This window comes from Falco biarmicus, chromosome 3 (genome assembly GCF_023638135.1).
Source record: "Falco biarmicus isolate bFalBia1 chromosome 3, bFalBia1.pri, whole genome shotgun sequence".
In the NCBI taxonomy this organism is placed as follows: domain Eukaryota; kingdom Metazoa; phylum Chordata; class Aves; order Falconiformes; family Falconidae; genus Falco; species Falco biarmicus.
In genome coordinates this window covers 110,138,726-110,162,698 of record NC_079290.1, presented here as the reverse complement: position 1 = coordinate 110,162,698, position 23,973 = coordinate 110,138,726, and the positions used below count along the sequence as shown (strand labels likewise).

At 49.2% G+C, this 23,973-nt stretch overlaps 2 protein-coding genes across 9 annotated transcripts in view; one reads left to right on the top strand and one right to left on the bottom strand.

Annotated features, from left to right (window-relative positions):
* Positions 1-383: 383 nt before the first annotated feature.
* Positions 384-16,373, bottom strand: SZRD1 (SUZ RNA binding domain containing 1). Of its 7 annotated transcripts, none has more exons than XM_056331126.1 (5): positions 14,559-14,692; positions 4,508-4,557; positions 4,186-4,263; positions 3,237-3,491; positions 384-2,633 (listed from the first exon to the last, which is right to left on the bottom strand). In XM_056331126.1, the coding sequence occupies exons 1-5, from the start codon at positions 14,607-14,609 to the stop codon at positions 2,531-2,533; spliced, it is 537 nt and encodes a 178-aa protein (XP_056187101.1). In that variant the 5' UTR covers positions 14,610-14,692; the 3' UTR covers positions 384-2,530. The 7 variants fall into 7 exon arrangements, with proteins under 7 accessions (XP_056187101.1, XP_056187100.1, XP_056187102.1 ...); XM_056331125.1 differs by lacking the exon at positions 14,559-14,692 and adding an exon at positions 9,667-9,892; XM_056331127.1 differs by lacking the exons at positions 4,186-4,263; positions 14,559-14,692 and adding an exon at positions 16,269-16,373.
* A 493-nt stretch (positions 16,374-16,866) lies between these two features.
* FBXO42 (F-box protein 42) overlaps positions 16,867-23,973 on the top strand; it is a 48,265-nt gene continuing 41,158 nt past the window's right edge. Inside the window, exon 1 of one of the 2 annotated variants that reach the window (XM_056332373.1) lies at positions 16,867-17,005. The gene's annotated coding sequence lies outside the window, so the exon portion shown is untranslated. The remainder of the gene's footprint in view (positions 17,006-23,973) is intronic. The other variant, XM_056332372.1, reaches the window with a different exon arrangement.

The window sequence follows — 23,973 nt, the reverse complement described above, 5'->3', positions numbered from 1 at the left end:
CCTCCAGCAGTTCTTTAGCACAATGTCCAAGCTGGGAGGCCAGCACATCCCAACAAAATAAATAATTAAAAATAACTTAACAAGCAGCACAAGCACAGCTCACACCTGGGTCTGGAAGCCCCATCTTCCCCCCAGGCACTGCCCCTTCCCCCTCTCCTCGGACCACATCTCCCCAGCAATTCTAAAAATGGGGTAAAAATTCCCCTTTTTGGGTTAGGAGTGGCCGATTACAGCCAAATGCTCCCAGATTTTACCTTCCTGATGAATTTTTAAGCATCTACTCACGCTGGGAGCCTAAGCTGCTACTGAAACATCCCTCTTGCAGCAGCCCCTATGAGAGACGGGGATAAAAGACAGAAAAGAAGAAAAAAAAAAAAAAGTCGTTAAAAGTTTAAAGACATTTATTTAAAATACAATTTATAAAATGTTTTCTTTTCGGCGCACGTTTTGGGGTGAAAACACGCAGTACCGTGCTTATCCTCCACCTTCCCGGGATGAAGTGGCTTCCCGCAGGAACGCCGCCAAGCCCTGCCCGCGGGCGGGACGTATCCTGGTCACCGGGATGGAGGAGCCGGGAGATTTCGGTGCCGGAGGAGATTTTGGTGCCGGAGGAGATTTCAGTGCCGGAGACAGAGATTCCGGTGCCAGAGGAGGTGGCAACTTTATCACTGGCCAGCTACACCAGGAATCAGATGGATTTGGGGGTGTTTTGGCTATTAAAAGCTATTTTTAGTAATAATTAAGGAAAGGCGCGGTGACTACACTTATTGCTGACGTCCTTCTCCCCTCCCGCTCCCCTTCGGGGACTCATCCCACACCAGCCTGCAGGGGGGGGATAAATATGGGACACACACACCCCACCCCACCCCCAAAAAATAAAGCACCGGCAGTCGGGGATGCCTGGGGGATGTCTGCTTGCCCCCACCTCACCACCATCTTCGGTGCTTTAATCAGCTAATTAATGCTCTAGCGGATTCTTTTTATACACAGGTAGTTTTATTTTACCGGTATATTTTTTTTAAACTGTATTTCCACACATGTCCTTTTCTACGGTCGCTTCCCTTTGTGTAGAAGATGTCAAGATTTGCTCGTTTACCCTTGAACCTACTGAGCACAAAGCGGCAGGGAAGGCTGCACCTGTACAGAATAATCCGCTGAGAACCAGAAATGGTTTTCTAGGTACCGTCCCCTCCAAGAAGAGCATTTAGTGTTCATCTAATCCCTCAATTTTAAGTGATATTAAGGTAGGTCAGCTTCATCCAGGGGGAAACATCAGCGTTCTTGTGGAGCACCAGCCTCCCTGTCCTCTTCCTGGGAGCTGGAGGAGGAAAGTCCCTTCCCTGAAGCCTCGCAGGGAGCCAGCTGCCGCCAGGAAGACGGAGAAATCATCCGAACTTTAACCAGTGCCGTCTTCCTTCCTGATGTCTGCAATTTCGGGAGGCAAACGCAGCTTGTACCGTGACTGAGAGATCAATGGGAGCCTTCGCTCCACCACGCCACTCTGCTTCGGACCCTCGGGACATCCCGCTGGCCACTGTAGCGCCAGCCACTCGACGAACGCAGGCCATATGGAGCACAGATCCTCGCCACCTACTTGTTTCACGGACTGGAGGGCGCTGGCTATTCTCCTCCTCGCGACAGAGCCCTAATTCTTCACCACCTGGCTCTCTCTGCTGCAAAAAATGGCTGGGCAGCAGGCATTTTCATGGGATCGGTCTACATTCCCTTCTCCCCAAATACAAAAAGAACAAAAAAAAATAAAACCGATGTATTTTAAGCTTTTCTTCAAAGCCAGCAGAAAATACTAGCCAAGCTTTAACAGGTGCAAGACGTAAACTAGGTCGTCAGACTCCGCCAGCTCCCAAGGCAATCTGAAAGACCGGGTATCCCGGAGTTCACTTTCACGTGCTGATGGCAGTAGAAATAAGAGAACAAGAAGCAAGAGCTTGCCAAACCCGAGCCATTAAAGTCGCAGAAATTCATTGAAACTCCTTTTCAAACACTTAACTACCTCTCTCAATAAAAACAAATGGTTAAAATCCTTCCCATGCACTCCGTTGATCTGATATACAGAAAACAAAACAGAAAAGAAAAATAAAACAGATCCTTTGAAAAAGAACTTGCTCTTTAAGTGATGAGGACAACATGCGTGTCTGGGGAGCTTCCCATACTTTTTTTTTTTCCTTAAATGCCAGGTTATGAGTACAACAAACATTATTGCTGGCGCTGGCTTCAACCCAAGTGGCACACACACAACTCCCTGCACCCGTCCGAGTCCTTGATACCCCCCCTCACTGTCCCCCTTCCCATTTGCAGCGACTTGGGGACAGCCCTTCTGGGTTTGCCAGTCACAGTGGGTGGAGAGGGGAGGTCACAGTGCGTGGGGTTGAAGGTCACAGTGGGCAGAGCAAAGGGGATCACAGTGCAAATAAACCAGGTAGTTCCCTTTGCTCAAGTCCGTTTGTCCGCCACGGCAGTGCGACCCGTGGCGGCGGACCCTGCCTTCCGCAGCAGCATCTCTCGCCCGCGTTTATCTGCGTTGTTTGAAGCCTTGTGAGCCATCGGGACCCAGCGGCTGCCTGATCACATTATTGGGCTGTCTGGAGTCTTCCGGCTGGGAGATCCTTGTCGGCCTGCAAGGAGAAAGGAGATCAGAGACGGAGGCAACGTGGCTGTGTAACGCTGTACGCCTTCAACAAATACCCCCGCCCCTGCCTCGGTGGGAAGTCACTGCCATGGGACAAGCATCACATGTTGCTCCCTGGGACAGGGACCACCACCAAAAATCAAACCAGCCCTTCATTTCTTTCCGAAGAGCGGCCAAGACCCATGCTGCAAATAAAAGGGTGAACATGGTGCCTTCAAATAATGCACATTCATTTAAGAGTGCTTATGCCCAACTCTCCCAGCCGCACGTGGCATCTCCCTTAAGTCCAAACCCTCAGAAAAGACGAGGGTACGTCCTGCCAGGATAACTCTGATTGTCTGCACTCCTCTATATACCACAGCATACTCATCCAAAGGTCTAAGATAACCTTTACGGCCTTAGCAGGCACTTGCAGTTCCCTCAGCTCCCACATATTTGAGATTTAAGATGCCTTGCTTGCTAACAAAGCACTCCTTTCTCCCTGCTGGCCTCACTTTACCCTTCAAGGAGCTCACCCCACTCCTTCTGATAGGAGGGAGTTTGCGAGGAGCACAGGCAAAGCTGCCATGGCGCAAAAGGCTGCTCTGACCTGTCTAGAATGGGTTTCTCCTGCTCTTCTTCGGGGCTCGCGCTGCCCAATATTCGTTTCCTGGCTTCCGCGTACTCTGCCTCCCTCTGTGCCAAGGATTTCACGGGGAAGGCTGGTCTGCTGGCAGAGTTGGGATTGCTAAGCACACCGTTGGTCGTCGGCCTCTTCAAGATGCGGATCTGCGGGGGAGGACCTGCAGGAAGGCTGTCGTCCTGAATCACGATCGGCACTTTAGGAGGAGATTTTGACTTTCTACTGTTTTAAAAGAAAAACATTTGGTTGGTACTTGTTTTCTACAGCAAGCATGTTTTTCACTCTGCGTGTGAATTCCTCCCAGTCAGATGTCATTCCTGTGATTAAGAGGCAGCCTGTAATAATTAAAGACCTTGTTATATTTATAACCCTAAACTAGAGCTGCAGGCAGGTTTGCAGGAGATCAGCTCAATAAGGGAAGGAAAAAATCAATCCCTGCTGCATTCAACATCTTTAAACTCAACCAAAGGAAAGGGAAGCAGACACTGGACAAAAGTTTTAGCGCTTCTACTCAAAGATATGGGTATAAGCACCTTGATTCCATTCCCTGCAGGTATTTTTAGGGCTCCTCTTGCCAGGATACTCGGCCTTTGGCTCCAACCCTGCCATTTCACTCCTCCAAGCCAGCCTTGGCCCCCACCTTCACTATTTGAATTTTTTTTTATGGTCCCTTCTCTGTGCAGAATTCCTAGAGAAGTAATACCATGACTCTAAGTGGCCTACTAAGAATCAAAGGAGGGGGGGGGGGGTAAAGCCAACAAGAAAAAGACTTGTCAGAAGTGATTAGAAATATTTCTGCTAGAAGATGGCAACAAACACAACCCGGCCCCAACCCAAAGTAAGCAGGAAAAGAGTCTTATTGATGCAAGACACAGCAAGCCAATTCAGGGCCACGAGTTGGGATTACCTGACTCACCCATTTCTTCCTTTGAGTGTCTTTTTCTTAAATGGCTTCCCCATAGCTGTAGCTACATCCAGTCTGGGAGACCCGGCTCTGAAATAAAATCACTCTCAAGAAGCTTTCTGCTAGCCTGCTACGGATCGAAAGGGCCATCTAGTGGCATGATTACAGAGATTCCCTATTTCTCAGCTCTAACCCAGTGCTCCCTGGCTCAGTTTGAAGCTGTTTCCCCACTGTCCCTGCTCCCCAGGCCTTCAAATGTCCAAGGGCATCTCAGGAAATAAGGTTTTTTGTGTTGGTTTTTTTTTTTTTTAACCGACCCGTGCAGCATCATTACCTTTCCTTCTGCGTGATCTTCAGCTTCTTTTCCAACCGTCTGTCTATTTCCTAGAAAGGAAGGAGATAAAAATAAAAACCTGAAGGCTCGTCTTGGAGACTGGAGTTCGAGCCTGTCTGCGCACACATTTAATTTCACTCTTCCATACAGCAATACTATAAAGGAGGCAGAGAGAGTGTGTGCCTTCATCAGAGGATGACTTGCAAATCAAGAGGCAGAGAAAAACAAAGCCACTACATATATTCTATTGCAGCCATTAATACACCTACAGCAGGCTGTGAATTCTGCATGTCAAGGTGAGAGGGCAGCTGAGAGGCACTCATCTTTCATTTTAAGGACTTCGGCTGGCAAAAAAGCTCTGTTAAGGGTAAAAATTCACAGGAATACACAGCAAGGTATCCCCAGATCTGAGCAGGAACTGGTGCCAAACCTCTCAGGCAGAGAAACAGCACCAGCAGCCAGGCAGGGCGATCCGCATCAGACTACATGCTTGGTTTCAGCAGGGCAGCTCAGCCCCGAAGCCTGCAGCCGTTTGGAGGACTAGCCGGCAGGTCTGCATTCCTGCTGCTTGCTGCAATCACCCTCCTTCAAAAAAAGTCCCTGCCCTGCCCGACATGCACCCAAGGACTCGCCAGAGCAGAGCAGAGCCTTATTGCGCTTCTCCTTCCCTTTGCAACATAGCTGCAGAGTCATCAATCAGCAGAAAGATGTATTAATCACCCCTGAATGCCAACAGAGCGTGGCTTTAAAGCATGTCAACTTCTGACCAAAGCTTGCATCTACCTTAGCAAAGGTGTTATGTTTTGCAATCGGAGCAATTATGCAGAGAAATCTTGCTAAACAGAAAAATAAAGCCAGCTTTCAGGCCCAGTCTTGCTTTAGATAACCTTCCCCGACCTCGCTGACATCTTTAGATTCTCACAACTGCTGATGCTATTAAAAGAGCCTCCGAAACAGCAGTGTTTTATTTAATCATCAACGAAGAGGAAAAAACCCCTACCTGACAGTGTCCTAGTTTCGCCAGCCGATAACTGGCAATACTGAAGGAAATTCCAATCTTCTGGCAGAACACAGCTGCTCTACTTTTCAGGACAGTTTGCTTAACTATGCTAAAAGCTCGCTGCCAGTGAGGCCTACCCTGCCGTCAAAAACCGCAGCAGGCACAGCCCAGTGAAGAAACTGGTTTGCACAGTAATTCTCCAATGCCCCAATAAGCAGGGAATGAACACAAGTCGCTACAAGATGCCAAACCATGGTGTTTGCTCTTGGTCACGCAGCTACACAGGCCAACAGTCCATGGTAGGCTCCATCTAGAAGGGAACAGTTACAAACTGTATTTTTGATGACAAAAGGTGGGTGGGGGGTTGAATTTCCTACCAAGCTCTGTAATGGGAGGCGACGGGTGATTTGTAAGAACAAAAGCAGCCAAGGGCTTCACATGGCACTGAGCTGAAGACCAGGTCACAGCTAGAGCCTCCCATAGAGGGCAAACACACCTGCGCTTTCCTTCCTCTTCAAGAGGACTGGGAGGAAAATCCCATCCCAATGCTGCTCTGGAAGACAGAGAAAAATGTGCATCAGCCGCCTCCTACCCACAAAGGCAGAGGAATGTTCAGCCGGGAACTGGCAGCAGGGAAACGGATATCCCAGCAAGGACGGAGATGTAGAGCGGCCGGCAGCAAACAATGAAAGTCAGGTTAAGGGGAAGGGGTTAGCTCATCTGCTTGCACTACGCCTCAAGAGGTTATATCCTGCTATAGAAGAGTCTTTGAAACACTTTTTCAAACCGAAATAGTTAACCGCACCTCCTCGAGGCCTCTTGGAAGTGGTAGATGGGAAGGAAGCTTCCTTAAATATCCCTTATTAAGTACTTCAGTGCATGGGGGAGAGGGATGACAGGAGGACAGGGTGGAGGGTGGGGAAAGCATGCTCAAGAGCATCTCAACTCATTTAACTTGGCGTTCGGCGCTGTGTGGTGACTACGAAGCCAGCTGCGAGTCAGAACCGCAGCACTGAACTACTCAACTAGGGCAGACAAGCTCGACGGCCCACAGCGAGGACCATGGGGCACAAAAGTATGACAAGCCACGTGGCAGCCACAAGGAAAGCCCCATTCTCATCTCACCTCTCTCCACCCTGGCAGAGGAGAGATGACTTTGACAAAAGCCACGTTTCTACATTCCTGGTGGCTTTGCAGGTCAGTCCTGGGGCTAAAGTCGCAGTCCATACCTAGGACTATGAGATCCTGTAATTGGAAAGCGTCAGTTTGACCTCAGCATCTGAAAAACACGCTGATTAACACGACTGTCACACTGTCTCCGAGCGCTGCTGGACAGCTCTTGACGCCCTCACACACGCCAGACTTCCTCTGACTGCATCCTCTGACACCAGAACCTGCAGCTTCCCTTACCAGAAAAAAAATCCATAGTTCTTCCATTTGCTTAACACATGCAAACTTATTCCAAGGAATCCTTCAAAACCTGCCATCACAACACCCCTCCCCAGACGAGCCCTTTAGAGTCTCAGTTGCACTCCTTCCTACACCCGTACAGACCGTTTCTTGCAAAATATTTGGTACTTTGGTCTCTCATCCCTCTGTAACTGCCAGTCCTCACTAAGTGAACGTGCACAGCCTTGGTTCACAAGCCACCACATGCAGGCTCAACAGTTGCTCTGAGCCTGGGGAGCTCCTCACCAAGGAGCAAAGTAACAGGGCAGCTAAAATATCCTCCAAGTTCTAACACCAGCGACTGTTAGAACCACTATGTACTCTGCAAAACAAGAGGCTTCCTTCCACACGTAGAAATCCTGGCAGAATAATATAAAACAATCATCCCCACCAAATACACACGTATCACTCTCACCCCATCCAAATGTCTTACATGATCCTCGTAATCCCCAGCACTGCTGAGGGGATTCCAGCTGCCTCCAGACATGCACTGAACTCTTGGGTAGAAAAAGTCTTCCTTTGTTTTCAAAGCAGACAGCTAGTGTAAAAAAAGCAGCTCCCCACCTCACACACACCTCCTGATGCGTTAGAAGTTGTCGTGTTTTCTTTTCAACTCACGGACTGACCCTGTCTTTTCTCAGCAGAAGTCACAGCACTGCAAACTCAGTGTTCGATACTACTGTGTTTGGAATTGTAGGTATGGAAGCGTTTGAACAAGGATAGCATTGCCAGATCGAATGGGCAGCCCTTAAACGCCCTGCAAAACCAACTCAAGACGTTAGCAGCCTAACACAGTTAGCAGTTCGTGGTGGGAATCACGCTGCACGAATTTACAAGCTTGAGAAGCACAAACACCTCAATATGGCTTAATTCTTAATAAAATCAAATCCCGGCCGCAGCTCTGCACAGATCTGTTCGTCTGCTGATGCCATTCCCCTTCCACTGCTATGCCACATTGTCACCGAGCTGTGTGGGTAACGAGATAAAATTAGGACCTGACTTACAGGGCAAGTGCCAGGAGCACTACAACAACCCAAAGGCACGAGCTCACAGGAGAGGCAATTAGACTTGGCATTCAAGGACATCACACTGCACGTCCCCAGTAGCCGGGCAGGTCGCACCATACAAACCGCAGTTATTAATCTTCTTAGGAGGCTCTCCCTAGCTTTCATTTCCCAAACAAACTTATCTATATAATCAAAATCTAAGTCTCCTTTACATCCCTGTTCAAAACACCCTCCCCAAAGAGTACTAAAGAATCTCAACAAACTATTTTTAGTGCTATTATGTCTAGATACTAAAAAGGACCCAGACAAACAGCATGAAGAAGACACTGTTCTTTGACATTTAAGCCGCATTTGTGGATGAGGACGTAATGGAAACTAAACTCCAGCCCCATCATAGCCATCCTTCCTGCCCTTTCACCCTGAGAAAAACAGCAATGCATGAAAGGATCAATAAAATGCCCCTTGGAAAGCAGTTAGACACCAAGACACAAACCTGCTGCTTGGATGTGACACTCCTATGGTCTGTCATCCTAAATAAGTACCCCACCAATATAGCTGATGCTTTTGCGATGTTACTGGCGAGCTGACGGTGGATACTCCCCCCCCCCCCCCCCCCAACACTCCAGAAATGTGCCCTTAAGGAAGAGATGCCCCTGCAGAGGCTGGGTCCTACAGATCACGGTTTCACATGGGGTCTAGGCACATTCCCAAGTAAACCCAGTTCTCCAGCGTGCTGCAAAGCAGAGAGAGGCCCGAGTCAGCCCTAGCTGTTGTCTAAAGAACTTTGTGGGAATAACTGTACTGTGTCAGACACGTATAAAGAATTACCCTTCCCATCATTGCCAGCAAAGCCTCTCTAAATAGACTAAACAACAGCAGCTCCAAGCTCTGCTGATACAGGGGAAAGGAACAAGATAACTGCTGGCTATTTTTTATTTCAAGTTTAGTGAGTAACCACAACTGAATGTTAGAAGGAAGGCAAAGGCTTGGGCTTCATATAAACCCCTCACTCTCAGAGGGTATCTCCCCCTTTCCTCCAAAATTAGGTTACTTTGCAGAAATTGAGCAAAGATACCTACAGGCCCTCCTGCCAGAGCACAGGACAGTCACTGATAAAGGAAGCTGTGCTCCCTTAGATATTTGATAACATTTCAAATATGCAGCTCTAGAAAACCATTAACCACGTTCTTTGATGTATTTACTGGAGTTTACTCCCAAACACAACCTTCTACCCTTGCTCATCGAAATAATGTGGAAGATCAGACCCAGAAAGCGGGGGATTTAGGCTAGAGTTGCATCCTCCCACATCAACACTAAAAACAAAGCCTCATCTGCTTTTATTAAAAGCACCATCAGATACTCTGGCATTTTCTAAAGGACAGGAGATAAACTTCAAGGCCTGGTTAATGTTCTCTTCTTTAGGAAAAAAAAAAAAAGGTTTTAACATCTGAGGTTACCAAAGCTGTTAATGGGTACCCAACAACTTCCAGCTGCAGATATCAGACTCACTACTTCATCGAAAACACAGCCAAGAGCAGAACTAGATAATTCTAAGGTACCTCCAAGCTGACTTCTCATTAGCTACCTATTTCTTTCCTCTGAAGATAAATTAATCTTCTATTAATTACTGAAACATTCCAATTCCTGAGGCTATTGGGAATCAGACTGCTTCATTAATTAATTCTCCAAGTTACTCTTCTTACTTCAGATCCTGGCAGTGGACTGTACCCAAGGAAGCCACAGATGCTTTTAAGCTGTGCTGGCATTTACATCCTCCATAGGTAGATAATGCTTCTCGGCAGCTAGGATATTGGGAAACAAGACATGAGAGTATTTTTGGGAACAAGCCTGGCAGGCACCACACGGTATTCCCAGCATGGACGTGTTCTGGGCCACGGGAAAGCTTTTGAGAGGGCTGCAGTTCCTTCTCCCTCCCTACCCTTTGCACCTCCTGGGGTGGGCATGTCGCACAGATGCTCCTCAGAGATCCAGATTGGGAATATATTTACATCCCTTATCAACCTAGAAAAAAAAAAAAAAAGACAACCAGCGGCTAAACCCTAGCAAAAGCCCTCTGCATGCTTTTCCACAAAGGCATCGGAACATCTCTTAATCTAGAGGATCACCTTTACCTTCTGCAGCCAGGTCCCTGCCCAGGGTCGATCAGCCCACCCAGCTGCTCAAGGTCTGTGACAGCAGGTATGAAACAGCGACCGCTCGAGTGACCCAGGCAGGGCCACACAGGATTTGCTGCGATATCCCAAACCCAATACTCACTTCACGGTATTAAGGTACCTGTTCATTCCCAACCTACAAACACCACCCTTCTTATCAAACAAACTGCCTCCACCTAAGCAATGCTGAGCAGCAGGAACAAAATCTTGCCAGATTCAAGATTTTTTTGACCAACGACAAACACTTAAAGCAAATATTCAGCAGAAGTTTTACAAAAATCATTTTGATCCGTGAAGCCAAAACCCATCCTCACAGCCATGACATCAAAAATCCGTGGTTATCCTCCCAGGTTTCCTCCAGGGTACAGTTGCTGCACACCAAAACCCTGTTAATTTGTCCTCTGATCACACAAGTAGTTGGCAGACCGGAGGTCACAGTATTACACTCCAAAATATTTCCCTTTTGACTTCTCTGTACTTCGATCATATTTAGCAACTCAAAGCAACGCTAGCCAAAACCTTTATAACCAGGGAATGCGCTGCCTTTGCTGGAGGGTGAAATTCACGGTGGGCAGCCCTCTGCCACTCACACAGACCAATTTAAAGCCAACAGAAATGAGGTTTCTTTGCAAACCTCCGGTGAATGGTCCCCACCAAGTGCCACAACCCAAGCAGCTGGCAATCCCCATCCCCACACACAAAGGACAAAGTTCAGTCACACACATTCGGCTGCTCACATCCTCCCCAAGCAGCCTGTAATCAGATGATCCGGGGGGCTGTCTCTCTCTCTCTGGTCGCAATCAGTGAAGCAAGGCACAGTCTCACCAAGGGACCTAGACTCTGGACTGTGGCAGTTTTAAGTACTGTCAGGGAGGTTGTAGGCAGCAGCTGGGAGCTAACTGCCCTGCAAACTGTCTCTCAGCAAACTGAAGTGGAAAAAAAAAAGATACAGAAGATAATTTTTTATTTTTTGGTAAGCTTTTTGGGGTTGCCAGACTAATATTTTATCTGCACAGACTCTGACTTTAAATAAGTTATGAGTTAAGAAGACCCTGATATACTCAAATACTAGTTAGTGGAGGAATAAGCAATCAATCCAGCTGAAGAGTGCCAATTCCAGGCTGAGGATTACCTGCAACCTTGGACACGGGGCTTCCACTCCAGTTTTGGAGCCCAGCTTCCCACTTGACATTTAATTATTAGTTTAACCAGGTAAATGGACTCAGGTGTCACAAACAGACCTCTCATTTGCGATCTCCCTCTTCCCTAAAGCCAGCTAGGCCACGCAAAAGAAAAACAAGCCAGGCATTAAGTCATATTAGTGTTTACTAACCCAGACTGGGTCTTTGAAGCCTGGCGCTTCAACCCTTATTCGTAACTCGGACAACTCATTCATGCTTTACACGCTGGTTTTCCATCCGTAACTCGACAACAAGCAAAACCTCCCCATTTCACTGACATTTTGAAGACCTCTTAGATCTAACAGCGATCTAGAGGCCTCACCAAATTCTGCTGCACCAGCATTAACACCCCTGTGCCTGCAGGACCCCTGGGATCAGTGAAGCTGCTGGAGTAGAGGGAATCTGCTTGGCCTGTGGTGATTCAGCAGGGTGGCACATACCCAGGGAGCTGCTCCTTTTTCAGGCAAGCACTGGGTAATTCTGATGACACAGAAGACTAAAAGACAAACAGAAGCCATGTTAAAGACTGGGGCGGGGGGGGGAAACCCAAAACCTGAGGATCAGTTTTACAGCTACTTGATGGACCAAACCAAAGTAGATCTGTGTCAGGTTTTCAGGGGGGGTTCCCTCAGCCTATGAGATTGGAGCGCTGCCTGTTTTGGAAGGCAGATGGGCAAGAGATAAACGAGGTAAATTGTAACTAGGAGGCCACAGCATCTCTGCTCAGCCTGGAACTGCCTCTTGCTGAGAGCCACCTTCTTTAAGGCCTCAAGTAAAAGCTTGCAGCCTAACACCAAAACTACACACACAAAAAAAGACCAGCACTAAAAATCTGATGTACTTTCTGTCCTAAGGAATACCACCTGGGTGGAACATTAAAAAATTACATGCCAAGAAGCAGGCCATGAATCCCCGAAGCCCACCACGGAACTCCTGCTACATGTCTACTGTTCCTCAGAGATGTGCTGTAAATAATACTATATACAGTTGATAAAAGGAATAAATAGCAAATCAGGTTAGGAGAAGAATATGTGTTTAAAGCTGCTCCTTGGTGTCTCTTTGTTTTATTGCATATTTCTCTTGAGCACTGACAATGACTGTCACATCTTGAGCCCTTACATTGTGTTCTGTCTTGTTCCGCCTCGGATTCACACCAAATAAAAGTCAAAAGATGATAAAGGAAATTCCTTAAGACAAAAAAAAAACCCAACACCCTGTGATGACAGGACCAGGCCAACTTATATGCCTTTCCCGTACATCATTTTTCCTCTTGCACCGTCAATAGAAGATCCGCTTCACCCAGGCAGTTCCCAGGCTCCCCTGCCCAAAGACTGCAGCGGGGTTTTGGGCACAGAGAGCAGCAGGTGCACCTGCAATCTCCTTCAACTGCCAACAAACAAGTCACTCATGGTGACTGCTCTGCAGCAGTGCCTCTTCCTGCCTTCTGTTCCTCTTTTCTCAACCTGCCTACCTCTAGTAGCTTTGATTTCTGTAGCAGCACGGACAGCCTACAGTCTCCAACTGCACCAGCATCCCTTTGGACCATGAAAAACTGAAGACAAGAGGAGGCTGGGCTCTCCCCTGCTCCATCCCACTTATTTTGCTTCCTGCAGCCACCAGCAGCAGCAGCAGGTCTCCTTCCTGCCAGGCAGGGTTTGAAAATGACCTTTCTAAACCATGACAGATGCCAAAAGGCATCTCCTGTCTCTTATCTTACGTAAGAGCTCCTGCCGCAGACAGCTTGCTTTTCTTGTTGCTTCAACTGCATCCAAAACCCCAACAACTGCAAAAGCAGTTGCAAGCATTGCAGCAGCTCCTCAAGAAATCTCTCTGCTCAGCAGCACAAGCACCACAGAGTTTACGAACACAAATTCCCAGCAGTTTGTACTGGAAAAGGATGTGAGAAAGGACAGGCAACAGATTACCCCTTCTAAGGGCTTTAGCAGAACACCTAAAAGGTACAAGCTGAAAGGACAAAGAAGACAGACAACCAGTGGCTGGGATTTGAGCACCCCTACAATTTTAAATCATTACTCAAGGCTACAGCTATCATCAGCTCCCGCAACACAAGCTATGTTCCTTCATGGAATGATTTAACAAGTGCCGGAATTAACCCCACCGCCCAGCACGAGGCTTCCTATGACTGCAGTCTCACGGCATTGGCAAGAGGAGAGGGCGAGCGCTTTGCTTACGCTGCCTGCCTGCCGCTGGCATCTCTCACACCGCTTGGCAAGGGCATTGAGTTACAGGCTCTATTTTGCTACCCTTTTTCTGGCCAGCTGTAACCCAATCTCCTGACCAGAATCAAATTCAGTCTTCTCACCAAGTCATTGTTGTGAAGTCCTTCTGCCCTCTGATCGTTAACGAGCCCACTGAACTTATTAAAACAGGAGTCTGCCTGGCAGAGATGGTTTCCTTTCTCTCGTCGCACTGTTGTGAATACCCCGCAGATCACCCGCCCACACTCCTGCTAAAATAATAATTTTATTTTGCAAGCGTAGCGCACACACAAGTGCTTTGGAGTCTCTCAGCATGAGAGACGTGATGAAAACTTCGGCTATTGAGCTGCCTATTAAAAGCAGGCGAGAACTTCAACTGCAACACTGGAAGCTGCACTAGGCCCCACTATGACTCTCCACGTTTTGTCCTAACCAAAGAGCACGTTCACCTCGAGCGAGGGGGAGAAAGGGCTTTTGATGTGAACCCCCAGCTCTGCCAGAACACCCCGTGAGACACAGCCCACCCGCCCCTCCCCCCAGGCCCTGCGAGGGTTAACGTGATGCTAGGGAGGCACGTTTTGTGGGAACCCCTCTGAAGAGGGAACAAGCTACCCGCCATCCTCCCAGCACCCACAACACGCTCCTCGGCAGCAGGAGCTTTATTCCGGGCTCGGCTGCGACCCGCACCGACCAGCCGCTGCCGCCCTGCCCGCAGCCCCACAAGGCCGGGCAGAGAGAGAGGTGGGTCTGGCAACCAAATGTAAACCGGCGGCAGAAGGACGGGCAGGGAGCGGATCCCTGCGGCAGCCCCGGCACCGGGGGATGAAGAAGAGGCGAGAGGGAGGGGCTGGGGCCGGGCTGCAGCCCCCCGCGGCGAGCGAAGCCGCGGTCACTTTAAGAGGCCTAGCAGGCACTGCGTGCCCTCCGCGCCCCAGCGCCTCCTCCAGCGCCGCCGCACCGCCTCCCCCTCTCCCCCCGCTACCTCCCACCCGCCCGCACCGCCCCGAGCAGCCGCCCTCACCCCGCTGTCGGCCGCCTCCTCCCAGCTCTCGGCGACCTCCTCATCTTCCATTTTAATTCCCCTCCGCCGCCGCCGCCGTCAGCCCGCGCCCCGCGCATGCGCCGCCACCGCCTACCGGGCCGCGCGCCTGCGCCCCGCAGGGCAGGGGCGGGCACAGCGCACGCGCGGCGGGCGGCCGCGCGCCACCACGTGCGGCAGGGCGGGGAGGGCGGCTCACCCGCGCCCCCTGGCGGCCGGGAGGACCGAGGGCGGGGACGGGGTACGGGCACACGCGTGTGCGTGGCGCTTGAACGCCCACGCCGAGCCAAACGCTCGAACAGCTCGGCGATTTTGGGGTGTTTTGCCTTAATTGAGAGCCAAAGTAACTGACCGGGATTTTACTAAATGTTGTTCGTTAACCACTCACCACAGCGTCCCTCGTGCAGGCACTGAGGTGTCCGTGTGTCCTTCCATCACCCCAGTTACACAAACTAATCCCTCCCCTACTCTAAAATCTCGTAAGGATAACCCAGTCCAGCTCCAGCCTTTAAAAATAGCTAGATTACCCCCCAAAAACCCTAATTTATTACGTTCACCTCATTTGTAACCGTGACACTTACCATACCAGTGTATTACTTTGAGCTCTGAGTGATACAAAGGTATCCAGGGTGAGGGTGGGATTTAAATTTTGCTGTCTGCAAAATTAAATGGCCCTTCCAGTGTCCTAAAAAATCCAAGCATTTGGACAGGTAGTTACAGAAACTGCCCTTAAAATTTCCCCCAAGCACCCCACCCGAGAGCTGCAGTTTGCCGGCAGATGGCGATCAGCTTCTTAAAAAAAACTTAACACAAATAAAACCCTTTTAAAAAAATCCTGACACAAACACAGTGGTTTGCCCTGGCCCCTTCCCCAGGTCTCCCTCTCTTCTGCCAAGCTCAAAATCTGGGCAGGGAACTGCCGGACACCCTCACAGCTGAGTTTTGGGGGGGTTGTTTATTGAAAGAACTGCTAGTGGGGTTCTGCTGGGCATATAGCATTGGAGGTAGGTGGGTTATAGTCTCGAATTTCAACTTTTTTGGTACCCCAGAGGGGCTGGAGATGGCATCTCCCCTCCCTGGGAGAGATGCAGGGCTCATGGGAATGGTGCAGGTGGCAGGAAAGGGTGCAGCAGCCTCAGGCTGTTCCTACCCATCCTCTGGGATTTTTCCAGAAGGAAACAGGAACCATGTTTTCAAGCAGCCAGTGCTCGGTATTGTTGGCTCAATTTGTAGCCTATTTAATGTCCCAGCAGTGTTATTCATGGATGTTTCTCTACATTCTGCTGGTTTCACCCATACCATAAGAAATCCCAATCAATCCCATTCCCAGCCATGGTACCCATTTGACACTGAGCATCCTACCAAAATGCGCGCATATGTTTTGGGAATGTGATCTTAATAATTGTATACATGGACCCAGGTGAACACTGGGTTACTTATGTGCATGTGGACACATTCCACATCTCCTTTGAGGTAATCCCAGCCTCCACAAGGCATTTGGGGCATCCAATTCAGCAGGGCATGTATCCAGAATGCTGAGCAGCAACCTCTGTGGTAGATGCAGGTCTGTAGAAGACAGAGAGGATGGCAGCGCCTTCCTTTACCCCTTTCCCAGAGGAATAATGCCACCCCACAACTCAGCAGCATGACCACATGTCAAAACACAGACCTATCACGTCCAGACATACGTACCCCCACATGGAAGGGCTCCAGTGGCACTGAGGGCTCCCTCCTTCCCTCACTTCTGTGGTGAAACAGGCACCTACTGTCCTTCAGGCACATGGACCGCCCCCCTCTCCCTTCTGGGACATTCCCAACTTGCCTCCTGCCTGAGGAGATGGCCAGGCCCTGGGAGAGAGGCAGCAATGTGGCTGGCCTACAGCAGGTAGCCCTGACCCTGTGGGTCCCCAGGCCCCGGCTGTGCCTCCCCAGGGAGCAGCTGAAGAGGGGAGCTCGCAAAGGGGCAAGGCGTGAGGTGAAGGGCGGCGGGTGAGGCCTGCGAGGCAGCTAGGAAGGAGAGGGAGCCGCCCTGCCACCTTCTCCGCAGAGCCGACCTTCCCAACATGGCGGCCTCGCTCGCCCGTCCCTTCCAACATGGCGGCGGGACGGCGCGCGTGCCCTTAGCGAGGCCCTTCAAACATGGCGGCCAGAGTCCGCCCCGATGCTATGGCGGGCGGAACCGACCTTCCCATCATGGCGCCCCCGCCACGTGACCCCGCCTCCCCGCCCCCTCCGCTGTCATGTGACGCGGGCCCGGCCCGCGCCTGCGCAGTGCGCTCTCCGCCGCGGCCGGAGCGGCGGTGGCGGCAGAGGGGAGGGGAGGGAAGATGGCGGCGCCGGTTCGAGCCGTCACCCGGGCGACGCGGCGGCCCCGGCGTCTGCAGCCCTGAGGGCCTGGCCTAGCTGCGGCGGGCGGTGGCCGGCGGCAGGTGAGCGGCCCCGCGGTGCGGCTCCCTGGGGCGGGGGGCGGGGGGAGCCCCGGTGGGTAGCGTCCTTTCCCTGGGGAGCGGGGCGGCGGCGGCGGGCCCGGCCCGCCGGGCCCCTCAGGCCCCTCAGGGCGGGACAGGCCTCGCCTGGAGGAGGGCACCCATTTGGAGCCTTGAGGGTGGGGCTGAGCCCCTCTTTGCCTCTTATCTCTTGGGGGGGGGGGAGGGGCTGGTATTGAGGGCAGAGCCACCGGGGTGTTGTACCACCCCCACCCCCCGAGGGCTCGGCCCTGTGAGGGGGAAGGCCCCTTCCCGCGGTGGGCACCAGCAGCCCCGGGGGGGACAAGGTGAAGGCAGCCCCGGGGTCTTTCTCAGTGTTGGGGGTGGGCAAAACCTGCCCCCCTCCAGCCCCCCATAAAGAAAAACAAACAATCAAAAACCCCACCAGGTTTCCCCCCAAAAATCAGGGTTGGCGTTGGGCAGCCCCAAGGTGCTGGCTGGCAGGGCTGGGGGCTGCTGTGGGCTGCGGCTGCCTCAAAGGCTCATCTATGTAAAAACAAAGCTGAGGCTTATTCTCCAGTTATTCTCCAAATAACTCCCTGTCTTGACTCGCTTCCACGTTGGTTCATGGCAGGCTGCTCGCCTTATAGTGTATCTCTATTTGTTTTGGTCCTGAAAGCATTGTGTTCAATCGGCAGCAGTGGCCAGCTCAGTATTTATCAGCCCAACAGGGTTTGGGGTTTTATTCCCCATTGTCTTCACTGCTAATTCCTTGTCGGTGATTTGAAAATGGTTTTATTTATTATTATTTTCTTGTCACAACGGGGCTGGGCTGAGCAGACACTGCAGGGGCTTGTCTCGATGCACGGGTCTCGCTCAGGAGAATTACCTCATGCTGCCTGCAAGATGCTGCCCAAACCTCTCTGGGGTGAAGTGTCTCGCTTCAAGCCTGTTTGGGTTTTCAAATCAGCCAGGGCATTTCTTGGGAGCCATAAAAGCAGAAGTAGAGCCTTGGTACCTTGCTTTTAATAAGCTAAATTCTTAATTAATGCTTGGAGGAAGAACAAAAGGGAAGTCGTGCAAACTGAAATGCTTGTCTGCAGTACAGTGAATTGGTTTGTTACATGGGCACTGTGTCCTGTTTGTAAGATAACCCGGTTGATCGCTGGGGATGTTGTTTGTATTATAATGGATTTAATTATCACTGGTGAGACCAGCTCATGCTGTAGGTCAGCAGCTGAAAGTCCCCCCCTTTACTAAAGGGGACACGAATTAAAATAAATTACATTTGAGGTGCTGCTGACCTAAATTTGTAACCTGGGTGTAACAATGTCACGATGTCTTTACCCACCCTGCCTTCAAAAGTGAAGGAGCCCAATGCCTGAATCAATCCGCTGCCTTGCACGTGGCCTCATGAAGCCCCGAACTGGTGATGCTGCTGCAGTGCCCTAACTAATTGCTTGGTATTGCAACGCAGCAGTCGCAGCCTGGGCTTGGCCCTTCCAGAAAGTCAAATCTCCGAGCCAGCTGTTAATTCAAGAGTTAAGAGACTTGCTGTTATTTCCTCATTTCCGTGGCCATGCATGTCGCCACCACCATCTCTCCTTCTTTTTCCTTACGCTCATGCCTGAGAGAGGCCAAATACCAGGTCCCTCAGGTTTGCCTGGGGTCAGTCTTTCCCTGGTGTCGGAATTGGGAGAGAAGAGAACAAAATCCTGGGCAGGAATCTAGGCTATTCCCAAGGCAGGATGATACATCTCTTGCAGAGGGAGAAATTACAGTTGTTACTGTATCGGGTTCAATCCTGTTCACCAGGGCTTTTGTACGTGCATGCTTCTAGCAGAAGCAGAATTGCGAAGGTGTTTGTGTGTGTTTTTCCTGCTGTGTTACCTGGTATTTTAACTGATGGGTGACTCCGCCCAAGCAGCATTTTTTCCACAGTGGCAAGTGAAGCACTTGGGTTTGAAAGGCACCGCATGGTTTTATTATTGTGCTGGTTTCCAAACCTGCGCTCATTTACTCTTGTGGACTCTTACAGGCAGTATGTGTAATTTAAAATTTTAATTTGAGTTTACTGCAGCTTTTAGTCTCTGGGACTCAAATTTTCTTTGTCTTTGGCTGTCGGAGAAGCCCAAGAAGAAATCTTGCCTGCAGAACAAATGTTATTGTCCTGCCTGTGGTTGGTATAAGGATCGGGGTGGTTTATTGCTGCTGTTGAACGTGTGTTAACTTTGACTTGGGGGTTTCAAGCTGCTGGTATTGCTAGCTGCTGCGTGGGGCACCTTCTGAAGGCGGGAGTTTGTTCCCAAGGATAGCAGGGATGCGCTCCACTATCTTGTCCTTAATCTCACGAAATTTAGTGTGTAAAATCTTCACTTTTAACAGAAGGAGTGACACTAGCTGTAGCTTTGGAGTGGGAGGATGGGGGTGGTCTGTTCTCTGTGTGTTCCCAGTGCACAACTGGTTTGTGAAGGTCTGTTTTCAGGACTTCAAAGAGGCATTGGGTTTCGGTGCAGCCAGCTTCGCCCGCTGCCGATTCCAGCCACTTCCACAGGATGTGAGCGACTGCTGCTGGAAAAGGTTCCCACTTTCTGTATAAACAGAGCTACGCCTCCGAGGGAAGTTATTTTTCCCTGTGTATTTAGTCATGGCAGGCTTTGTAAAACATTGATTCAGGCTTTGCCCTGAGAAATATTCTTTAAAGTTGAACGTAAGTGAGCTTTGAGCCTTGGCTTTTGAAATACAGCATCGCATGGGGATGTCTGTGAGAACTTAGAGAAGGTGTTAGAGCCAGAGCTAGGCTCAGATTTGGTCCAAATCTAGATAAAAGCCTGTGAAAAAGGACTCTGGTGGCCCTGATAATGTGTTCCATGGGTGTTTCTCCAGGTAAGAGCTCCTTTTGGAGTATGTTTTCTGATCTGAGTGGGACCATCTGCAGTTGTTGATGTCCCAGAGAGATGCGTCAAGGTATCTGGGCTGTGCTGTCGTTAACAGCTAATGCAGCTTTTTGATGTAGTTTAGAAATTCAGGTCAAAATCCTTTTTGAACTCGTTTGTGCCTTAGATTAAATGAGTGGGTTGACACATCCGCATCGAAAATTGTGGCTTGTGTTGAGCAACGAGTGTGAGAAAACGTGGCTCTTGCCTTCAAGAGCTGCATTAACCAAAGCTCAATGAGAACATCAGACCATGCTGTGGACTGTATTCGCTTCCCCATTTCTATGGCAATTTTAAAAATATTTGTCTTTGCCAGCTGAACACTACTGAAACCTCTGTGACTTAATGTTTGTTTCCCCCCTACTTAACTTAGTTCAGGCAACAGTGACTTGCAATTTAGACACACTGTATCTCTTCATATGTTTTCAGACTAATTTTGAAACACTTGTCTGGCTTACTTTGTTCCCTGCTTGGGCAAATTTTGTAGTAATATGAGCTTTTGAAGGCTTAAGGTAAGTTGGTAGAGCTACTTGAATTTGTTTGGGGCATCTTGTTAGGTTAATATTGATGTGCTGTGGTAATGCTCCCTTCCACCCCTGGTCTTGTCAAACCTCAGATCAGTGTTGATGGCCCCATCAGTGCTTTGGGATGTGTTTGAGGGTACCCCTGGTCTCCATGGCAAAGTTGTGTTTGGTGAAAAGCTGCTTTTATTTGAGTTGGTTGTGAAGAGACGGTGTTAGGAGGTGTTGTGCTGCCAGGCTGCTTCATATGTGAGGTGTAAAAGCAAGGGGCTGTCACAGAATGCTGCAAATCATTACCAAAAATGTATGATAACCTTAGCAAAATCGGTATTTTGTGATATATGTTCTGCCTAAGCAAAGCTCCCCATGAAGCTGCAGAAATTATTGCTCTTGCCACTAGTGACTGTACGGTCTGTCTGCACATGACACATTTCAGTGAGCCAAAGATCATCTGTGGTTTGCTGAGCGATTTTGGGTGTTTGGGATAAAAAGCTTCTCATAAATGTAAAAAACTCGCTGTTAAGTCGAGGTAACTGCGGGAAGAAGCTGTCTGTCCCAAAACATTTTACATCGGGGAATCCATGATATGTGTTAATCATTTCAGCTGGCTTTTTGTCAGGTTGGAGAGCCTGCATTGATACAAGTGATTTATCTATACATCAAGAAGGATGACGAACCCCTTAGGTGCACTTATCCTCACAGTCAGCTTCCAAGGAAGGGGCTGTCTGTGTGCAGGGCATTGAGCCTGTTCAAAAAGCCTAAGTCTGCAAAAGTCAAATATTTTCAGTTGAATCTCTTCTTTTTTTTTTTTTTTTTTTTTTTTCCTCTTCTTACTGGTATGAGATGCACATTGGATCCTTTTGCCAGCATGTGAAGGCGCCTGCCCAAAACACCTTTAACGAGAGAACCAAATAGCAGCTACTTTTGTACCATTGTTGTTGCATCCATTCTGCAATTATTTAGTTCAGTTCCTCCATCGGGCAGCCACCTTTAATCTGAGCTGTTGAATGCGTGCTCTTCCTGCATTTGTTTTTAGGCTGGCTGTTTTCTTTCCTCATTGAGACTGCTGCCGGGGTCTCCTGCAAACCCGCCGGACCTTCAGGCTTTGGAGCAGCAGCAACCCATCCTGCAGACATGGACACGCATTGTGGCTCGGGAGGGGATGTGTGGGATGCTTTAGCCCGCTCTGTACCTGACTCTTGGATGCTATGAAATCTCAGGGCTTCATAACATGGGACAATATTGGTTTGCCCTGCTTTCGTGCCCGGCACAAAGCCAGGCTGTGCTTATCAGTTAGGGGTGCCTGGTGGGGTGGCAGGAGTGCTCGTTTGGGATGTTAATGAGGGGAGGTCTTGGGCTGCTGGGGAAAGCTGCATATTTGATGATGAGGTAGGGATGAATTTGAAATTAGCACAATTTTCCTGAATTTATTTGTTTATTAACATAGTGTGGATTTGACTTATTTTCTTTTTTTTGTCTTCTCTTTCTTAGTATTTAATATCTAGTGTTTTTAAGCCTCACTAAACAGCTAGTCTTGAGATGTGTCATGTAGGATAGAAAGATAACCCTTGCTTTTCTCAGTGGTGGTGCATCCCTGACTTGCAGCGCTCTGGCTTCTCAATGCATTGCCTTTATCATTAGCTGGGGAATAAATAAAAAAACACTACAAAAAGAAATGCAAATTCTCAAAATGTGTGGAAACTGCAGCAAATCCTCATCCAGCCTGCTGGGTGGGTCAAACTAGCTTTTGTGAAATCTATTTTAAATGGCAATTCCTGGGTTGTATTTTCCTGCAGGTGGCTTGCAAGATCTGCTTGGTGGTGGTGCCAGTGCTGTTTGCAACCCCTCACATAGAAGCGTGGGGGTCTTCCCTGTGGCTTTAGCCCTGTTTCTTTGTACTCTAAAGCCTTGGGGTCAGGGGGAACGCAGAGCAGTCCTTCCTGTTTTATAATAACAGCGTTGCAATTGCCACCACCCTGCAGGCTGTTTTGCACACTCATGTCACCAAAGAGGAAAGTGTTTATTCTTCCCTTCCCATCTGCTTTACCTCCTGAAGGGTTTAAAGGGATCCTCTGTTGCTCACTTGAAATGACATCGCTGTTTGCTGGGAGCTGGTTGAGATTTTCCCCCACCAAGATGCTGGTTTATGGGAAAAAAATGTGTTTAGCAGAAGCTTTAATACTAGGAGAAGAGCTCTCCCGGTGCTCACTGCCAGCACCATATTGATAGCAAATAAAAGAGACGCTGTCTAGACTGCCAGTCACCGAGCTACTGACAGCTCTGCGGGATTTTCAGCAATGAGAAGACACGCTGCCTCAAAGTCAGTCCCACCTTGAAGCTGATTTTTGCCCCTTTGCTGGGCTCTGCCCTTCGCCAACATGTGCATCTCGTGCTCGTGAACCTTTAGGGTACCGTTCTTCTCTCCATCCACATTGCACAGTGCGATCAGGGGCTACATAGTCTTGTATTTGCAGAGACTGATGGGTGTTTGCCCTTGCTTGTTAACACCTGCTAAAAAAACCCCAGTGATTAATTCTGCGTATTCTGAGTCTATACGCTCAAGCCCTCTTCATGGGTGTCGAGACAAGTGCTTAAGCTCAGTGCTTGCTTTTCATGAATCTTACTCTTTTTCCATCACTTTTTTGTTTTGATTGGTGTATCTTTGTTTCCAGCTCTTCAAAAATAAAACACAGCTCTTGGTGCTATCTGCACGTTCATCTTAACTCAGGAGAGGCCGTGGCCTAATTTCTTCAGCACAGGTCAGAGAGCCAGAAACCTCTGGTATTGTAATCCCAGTGCTGTTGAGGGCTTGCTTGACCTCAGCTTCTTGGTGCTTTTGTGCCTTTACCTATAAAATGGGGTTAATTACCACTGTGGTGCTTAATGAGCCAGGCACTGGGACACCCGTCGACACTGCTTTTGTAAAGGCATTTGAGGTTGTGTTGGGCAGGTATGTGCTACACTGCCGGATTCGTATCTATCAGTGTAAACTCCTTTTTTTTTTTCTTTTTTTTTTTTCCACGGGTGAGAGAGAGAAAATTTTTTCTGTATTGTTGCAATGCCTGTTTAGCAAACAGATCTGCCTTTAAATTCCCTTTGGTGTGATCCAGGCCTGCTCCTGGGCAATATTTGCTAGATGGTTAACTCTGTAGTTGGCAGCTTTCATCAAAGGCTTTGCACCAGGAATTACAGAAACTGGTTTGAAGGTGGCATACAAATTTATTTGATGCGATTAGGTGAGTGGACATGGCGAAAACACGCTTTTAGTGTGTTAGACACACAATACGTGTTACAGCTGAGCAGCTCATCTGCTAGGAGTTAAGATAAGGAGGAAAGCATCGTTTGCAGTGCTCATACGCTGATAATGTCCGTGTCAAGATGGTATTAGATATCTTGGTACCCTGCTTGCTAACAAAGAAAAAAAACATTCTATCAGCGCACTGCTGCGAAGTCAGCAGTCCATCTGAAAGCAGTAGATATCGATTTAAATTAAACCTTGGCTACCCCGGGTCTA